This window comes from Apaloderma vittatum, unplaced genomic scaffold (assembly GCF_000703405.1).
Source record: "Apaloderma vittatum isolate BGI_N311 unplaced genomic scaffold, ASM70340v1 scaffold30589, whole genome shotgun sequence".
Taxonomy (NCBI): domain Eukaryota; kingdom Metazoa; phylum Chordata; class Aves; order Trogoniformes; family Trogonidae; genus Apaloderma; species Apaloderma vittatum.
In genome coordinates this window covers 1-7,670 of record NW_009734020.1, presented here as the reverse complement: position 1 = coordinate 7,670, position 7,670 = coordinate 1, and the positions used below count along the sequence as shown (strand labels likewise).

At 55.1% G+C, this 7,670-nt stretch overlaps 1 protein-coding gene across 1 annotated transcript in view; it reads right to left on the bottom strand.

The window, feature by feature from the left end:
* LOC104278985 (cadherin-23-like) overlaps positions 1-7,177 on the bottom strand; it is a 17,269-nt gene extending 10,092 nt beyond the window's left edge. The window contains 13 exon segments of the mRNA XM_009876120.1: positions 1-175; positions 396-599; positions 686-811; positions 1,646-1,748; positions 2,271-2,378; positions 2,513-2,722; positions 2,948-3,081; positions 3,939-4,119; positions 5,701-5,820; positions 5,906-6,127; positions 6,514-6,593; positions 6,706-6,776; positions 7,164-7,177. The exon segment at positions 1-175 is cut by the window's left edge and continues 17 nt beyond it. Coding sequence (XP_009874422.1) covers positions 1-175; positions 396-599; positions 686-811; positions 1,646-1,748; positions 2,271-2,378; positions 2,513-2,722; positions 2,948-3,081; positions 3,939-4,119; positions 5,701-5,820; positions 5,906-6,127; positions 6,514-6,593; positions 6,706-6,776; positions 7,164-7,177 — 1,748 coding nt within the window.
* Between the last annotated feature and the right edge of the window lie 493 nt (positions 7,178-7,670).

Sequence of the window (7,670 nt, the reverse complement as noted above, 5' to 3'; positions counted from 1 at the left end):
GTGAGCCGGTAGGCATCCCGTTCCTCCCGGTCGATGCTGATGTTGGCCACACGGATCACCCCTGTGGCAGCGTCAATCAGGAACCTGTCCTGGCCACCGCCCTCGATCCGGTAATCCAGCTGTTGGTTGAGGTCGCTGTCAGCATCCGTGGCTGTCACCTGGAGGATGGAGAAGCCTAGAAAGGGAAGACGTGGCCAGCTCAAGCGAAGGTTGGATGTCAGCAGCAACAAGCCCCTGCTCCCAAGGCAAACACTATCAAGCAATGTGGGCAGCCCTCGTTCCCACATTTTCCTTTCGACCCCATCCTGGTCAGCCCTAACACTAGGAGCTGGATCTTCCCAGTCCCAGGTCTCCGCACTGCCCGCCCTCACATCCCGCCCTGCTCCTCTCCTGACCTGGTGGGCTGTTTTCCCGCAGCCACGCTGTGACGGACGCCGGCTGGAAGACAGGCCGGTTGTCGTTATCATCCAGGACAGTCACTGTCAAGCTGGCAGTGCTGTTCAGCCCCCCCACGTCACGAGCCACCAGTGTGAACTCCAGGTGAGGGTCCGACAAAGCCTCACGGTCTATCGCGCTGTTGGGCTTCACTGAAATGACACCTGGAGAAGGGGAAAAGCCCGGTGACAGACTCTGTGGCTGCCTGGTGGCCCTGGGCTGGGACTGGAGACCTTCTGAGCCACCTCACCTGTCCTGTTGTTGATAACAAAGATTTCCAGGGATGCCTCCATGAGATGGTAGGTCACCACGGCGTTGCTGCCCTGGTCACCATCCAGAGCTAGGATGGGTCCATTGAGCATTGTGACAGGAGTCCCTGGATGGGATAATAAGCGTTAGGGAGGGTGGCAACCCCCTGCAGAGATCCCCCATGTACCCCTCCCTCCCTGGATACGCATGAGGGACGGCAATGAATGGATGGAGGATGTGACAGAGCAGGGCCTCGCGGGGCACGAGGCAGCAGGGGAGGGGTGGCTGCTGCAGCCTTGCAGACCGACTGGTGAGGCCCAAGCGAGGCGGTGGGAAGTCCAGCTAAAAACAAACACACAGATACATCCGTCAGATGGGCATCACCTGGAGGCACCCAAACCCTTTGTCTGGGATGTCCCTCAATGGCAGGATAGGGTGATACCTGAGGTCTTGGAGCAGGAAGCAATTTAAATGGCAGGAAGGCAAAAAACAATTAAAAAGAAGAAAATTTCTAGGTCTGTGCTGGAAATGTCTACCTGGATGGGCTGGACTGTTTTATCTCTAGCCCCTGGAGAAAGGTGGCTCCAGGTGCTGGTGATGGAGAGATGACACCCCCTCCCCTGCAGGGACACTGGGTCTCAAGGCTGCCCTCAGGACTCGGCTCAGACCATGGGCACCTCTTGCTGTCTGCAGCTTAGCAATTCCCAAACGGGGCCCATTTCTCACAGAGTTGTGCCTGACCTGTGCCAGGAAGGGTTTCTACCAGCACCGTGGACCAAAGCTACGGTCTCCTTGAGGGTGACCTCCCCAGGTGATCGGCAGGAGCCCCTTGTGCTCAGCATCCCCCGTCCCACTGAGCTCCATATCATTGTCTTCTCCATGATGGCCAGGAGACACCTCCCCTCGCCTGACTCCAAAGGCAATCTCCAGGAGCCAGATAAGAGAGTGAAGAAAGACCTACCCGGGGGTGAGTTCTCCATCACCTCAGCCTGGTAGGAGCTCTGGGTGAAGAGGGGTCGGTTGTCGTTCTCATCTGCTATGGAAACGACCAGCAGGTCAAAATCCTGAAGAAAACAGGGACAAGAGGGCGATGACCACGGTGCCCTTTCCTTGAGCTCTCCTCCTGCCTCTTCCACCTCCAGCTTGGCGCTTGTCAAAGCTGGAGCCCTGTGCAATCACAATGCTCTGCAACTTGGACTATCCTGAAGGGTCTGCAGGGGCCCTCACCCCGGTTCTGGTCATCCCCTCGCAACCTGTACCCTGGAGGGTGATGCATGGGACATCTTGGCAGGACCAAATGAGTCACTGCGGTTGCCCAACTCTCCATCCCAAGTTAGTCCCACCTTCTGCGATGCCTACTGCCACTGCATCGAGCCAACATGCAATGTTGGATTTGCCCTAAATCTATTGGTCCTTTCTCTGCTGGGGAAGGAGTTGCAGCCCCCTCCTTGTGACCTCCAAATGCTTTTGGGGAACAAGGCTGCTACCAGAAATGTCGTGGGTCAATGCATTGCCTGGTTTTGGCCACAGCAGGAACCCCTTCTCTCATCTGCCCTGCTGGAGGCTCTGTCAGCATCTGTAATTACCCGCCTGGCATTGCGTATGTTCTCAGGGTTGTCCTTCACCGTGACAGTCAGCCTGTACTCTGCCACCCGCTCCCTGTCCAGCGGGCGGTTCACGTAGACAACGCCACTCTACCGAGAAAAAAGGGAGGAAAGAGCATTGAGGAACGCTTGCCCAGTGGCATCTCCTGCCAGACAGCACTCATGGGTGCCCAGGGAAGGCAGGGGTCTGAGGCCGGGGGTGCCCCACCCTCCCGGGGGCATACGGTGCTGTTGATGTAGAAGGCATTCTCCGTGTTGCCCGCTGTTATGTTGAAGGTCAGGAGGGCGTTGGGCCCCTTGTCTGCGTCCCGGGCGAGGACACGGGTGACGAAGCTGGAGACGGGGGCGTTTTCGCTGAGGGTGATGTTCATCGGGAGGTTGAGGAGCACAGGGTCGTTGTCATTGATGTCCAGCACACGGACGCCCACCAGGACCTGCCGGGAGAGAAATGGTGTGGGCGTGCGGCACCTGTTGCCAGCCCTCCCATCTTCTCTGTTTTGCCCCCCTTCCTGGGCAAGAGGTTGGTTCTCCACTCAGCCCACCAACAATCTGGGCAAGGAAAGCCTCAGGGACAAGAGGAAAGAGGAGGAGGACAGGAGAGCGAAGGCAGAGACCAGGAGGAAGGAGCTGGGGATGGGAGTCAGCACCTGGGGACTCACCGTGGAGCTGAGGGGGGGCACCCCCCGGTCCCGGGCAGCGATGGTGAGGTTGTAGAAGGGGATGTTCTCGCGGTCCAGCTCAGCATCCTTCCGCACCCGCAGCTCCCCTTCCACTGGGGAGATCACAAATTCCCCTGGCAGAGACAGCAGGGCCTTGGCTCATGCCGTGCTGCTACGAGTAGCCCCAGGCTCCCCAGGAGAATGGCTTTTTTTGGACCCGGAGGGGACAAGCACCACATCTGGTTTGGCGACAAATCCATGCCCTGCTACTGCAGACATGGGAGGACTATCCTGGATGCACACTAGGTACCAGCAGGAGCAGGAGATGGGTTGAATGGACAAATCAGAGGAGCTCACACCCCTAGGCTGGACCTTTCTGAAGATGCAAACTGCCCTCCAAGCACCTGCCCATGCCCTGTGGTGGCCAGAGCAGATCGGGCTACGCAGCACGGATCCCACTCCGAAGCTGGTTGTTCTGGAAAAGCTTTGAGGTGGGGTCAGCTGGGAGATGGGGCTGGGCTCTGCCATCCAGATACCCTGAGCTAAGGTCCTAGGTCCCCATGGTCAGGGATGCTCCCTGCTCCTCTGCCACCTGCTCCTCCGTGGTGCTGGTGGGGCTCGAGCTGCACCTTTGCAGAGAAACTCAGTCCCCAAAAGCCCTGCAAACCCCATGGGGATGAGGGGACAGGGCTGTGAGCTTGTGTCTCTCTTTCTGCCTTATTTCTTGGATTTTTTTTCCCCTTTATCGTTTAACTGATTTCCCCCCATCCTGTGGCACAAGCCACAGTCACTCCCCACCCCCGGAGCCGGCCACGAACAGGTTAAGCTTCCTGTTGCTCAGAACAGGATTTCCTGGTGTCGAAAGGCTGAATTTGCAGAAGAAGCAGCGCTGGGAGGGAGGATAGTTTTTCTGAAAAGCTCCTGCAAGCTGGGTTCCTCCATGGCTGGGGCAGCCAGGAGAGAGAGGTGATGCCCCCTGCATGATGCTCACCGAGGGGGTCCCCAGCGACGATGCTGTACTCCACTTGCCCGCTGGGTCCCGAGTCGCCATCGTGGGCCAGGAAGGTCCAGACACGTGGGCCGGGCTGCCCTTCCGTGACGTCAAAGGGACCCTCATAGGGCTGCGGGAAGGTGGGACAGTTGTCGTTGATGTCGTTGAGGTTCACCAGCACCTACGGTTGGGGTGAGAAGGTGGAGGGCAGTGAGAGGAGAAGGGTGGAAGGGGAGACCACCTGGCCCATGAGCATGGGAAGACATATCGCAAAATCTCTCCCGTTTTCAGCTTTGCTGGGTTCGCCAAACGTCCCGCTCACAGTTAGGAGACTCAAACTCAGTTATTTCTGACCATACCCTTCGTATGGCGATGCCACGAAACTCCAGTCACACTGAGGTGTGGCCCTTTTCAACCTCTGGGCCACACACCACAATGGAGAAGTCAATGCAAAAGCCAAACCTTCTCCACATTCACGCCCTGAAACCCGGTCTGGATAGACAAGAACCCACAGACATGGATTCAACCACCAAAGCCATGAGTTTGGAGAGACCCAATCTCCGCAGCCAGCTGCAAGCTCGCTCACTTCTTTTCCTCCACCAAGGGCTTCATTCCTAAAGTTTGAAAAATTTGCAGCTTGCATCCTTATTCCAACACGAAATGCCACCCATGCTTCCCCTCTTAACATCCCTTGTTATGACACGCTTGGCTGGCTGAAGATCAGCTCTGCAGATCTCAAAAGGGGAACGCATCAGCAAATTTTAGGACCGAGCAGACTATGAGTGCTGCCAGCAAAGCTGGGGATCCAACGAACTTGAATCTTGCTTTTCAACTGAGTCACACCACAGAGAAGAGATTTATACAGCTTTGGTGCACAAGAAAGATACTGAAAAAGGAGATTTCCCACTTCCTGGGTTAAAGGAGAGTAAAATCCATCAGATGGGCATTTGTTGTTGGCTAAATCTAACCTTTACAGCAGAGTATATCTGAGTTTCTGCTCCGTTTCCTAGCAGTGGAGAAAACAAACACTGGAACGTCTTACCAAGGTGATGGATTTCCCATCACTTGGGACCTTAAATAATCCCTAAACATCCTCCTAAAAGCTTGGCTCAGTATTTGGGCGAGGCATAATGGTCCACGACACAGAGACAAGACGGAAGATCTAACCACCCCTTCCTCCTGCAGACTCCCAAATCAATGTGGGCATGGACGATGTCTGCCGTACAACCCATCCAACTTTGGTTTCAGTCACAAAAATAATAAATTCCTGCAAAATGTCTGTTTTGGAGCTGCTAGTCTGCCCTCCCCACACTTCCAGCGGTGCACTAAGTTTAGGTCACTATGGCCTAAGAGAAATATAAGAGCCATTCCATACAAGGAATAAAAAAGGAATTTAAAAAGCAGCTAAATTATCTAAGAAGATAAAGATGAAGCAGAAATTAATGCTCTAGCAATGCCTTCCTATCTACCGTCCCTTCTGGCAAGAACCAAGGAGATCTCTAACGGCACCATAATGTAACCTAGAAGAAATTCTGGGAATTTCTTCTGTTTCTGTCTTTGCAGGACCAAGTAATTGGGCTAATTAATGTTCCTGTTTTGTGATCCCCATGAGGGACCAGGCCAGCAGCGATCAGGCAAACGTTCCGCAGCTGGGAAAAAATGCGACTGGTGACCACTTGGAAGGAGATGTGAAACTGCTTGTGCGAGGGAGAACTTCTTGACCATCACGAGTGTTGCAACCCCAACGCTGGCGGCTCCCTACCGTGGCAGTCGACGTCAGCCGGCGCGACACGACGGGGCACTGGTCAGTGGCAGTGACGATCAAGGTGTAGCGCCCGTGGCTGATCTCATAGTCCAGCTCCTTCACTGTGCGGATCTGTCCCTGCAATTTCAGAGGGAGATCAGTTGGGAGTGAAGGCAGAGGGGACAGGGACATGTCTGGGATGGGGCCGGCACCCTTCACTGACCGTGGCGCTGTCAATGTGGAAGGTATCCAAGATGTTGCCTTCAGTGACAGCGTAGGTAACCGTGCCGTTGGGTCCCTCATCCTGGTCGAGGGCCTGCACGGTGATGAGGGTGGCATTGAGCGTGGCAGGACCTTCGTCGAGGGTCACTTCATAGAGCTGCTGCCTGAAAGTGGGAGCGTTGTCGTTCTCGTCCAAGACGGTGACGTACACAGTGGTGGTGGCCTGTGGGATATGGGGACATTGTGTTAAGCATCATACAGGGATCGGAGCTGGCTGGGGAAGGCTGGACCTGCCAAGGTCAATGACTGATGTGAATTCAACCCTGCCAAGAGACATAAAGGGGATGCAGGGCTCAAATTGAAATGAGCCATGGCCGCAGACGCATTTCCAGGTAACGGTTGGGTACAGAGATAAACGTACAGAGATTAAATCATACCCTTGTTTCCAAGCAAAGCACATCTCTGTGGGATCCTTCTTCTCACCCAGTTTTTACCATTGCTGGTAACACCAGGGAGCAGCCTGGGGCAGAAGAAAAGCCAGAGGCTGAGCTCTGTCATGCCTTGCTGCTTTTAGAGGAGGAGGAGGCGGAGGCATGTGTGAGTCCTCACCTTGAGACTGCAGACACCTGCGTTGTTATTATCGAGGGTGGCAACGTTGGCGGGGTGAGAAACATCTGGAGATGCTGCTGCTATGGCTCACGTGAGGAACAAAAATGAGCACCTCGGACAACTGAATGGACCTCCTGTGGGTCCAATCATCTATCTATTGGCCGCCACCAGTCAGGCTCAGCCTGTCCTGACCTTCTTCCAGCTCTATCTGGCCCTGCACAGGCACTTGGCTATCTTCTGGGTCGGTCACCAAGGGGGCACATCTGGGGATGGGAAGGCAACAAGAATGCGCCACCCTGCCGAAAGGCTCAGCTCAGAGGTGGTAACTTGGGATCATCAACCGTTTTCTTGGAGTCTCTGGACTTTGCACCTACACCTTCCCTCAGCAACAAACTCCTTCCAGATAGACAAGGGTTACATTTCTTTTTTTGACGAGAGCATCACAAAAGCCTTTGCTGTAAAACAAAACCCACAAAGCCACACAGTTCTTACTTCACAAGACGATTCAAAATTCAAAGCAGGTTAGCAGCAAAGTCCCCTGTGGTTTGCTCAACTTCCACGTGTCTCCCAGGCTCTGCTTTCCAGGGTAACAACATCACTTTGAAAGGAGGTGGCCCTCGATTTCAAACCTAAGCTCCACGAGGAGTTACCTGAGCCAGCCCATGGTGCTACTTTGCAGAGTAAAAGCCTCCGCCTTGTAAACGGGCTGTGGAGGGGGGATGCTTTGCTCCCCTTTTTGTGGGGGAAAACGTTCTGTCTCCTTCCCTGAGCTTGCACCGCTCTGAGTTACTCTTCCCTGCGCCTGTCCCTTGTTCACCCTGGCAGGGTTTCTGCCCTCCTCATCCTCACAAATGTGAGGAAAATGACAATTACAAGCCAAATACAAAGCTGGAGATTGACCCCAAGGAGGGGGGGCTCCTGCTGGAGATGGCGACCAGCACCCCTGAGCACCCACACACCCCCCTGTCACGGCGAGCATTCTCCCTTGCACCCTAAAAACACACAGAGCTTGCCCTAAGGGGAAAAAAAAACCAAACCCGAACAGCAGATACCCCTTGCTGCTGCCCAAATGGGTGGAGCGGGGGGTGACTGGAAGCATCCCCCCGCCTTGGGGTGCCGGGCCGGGGTACCACCCGCAGCTCCCCTGCCTCCTCTCA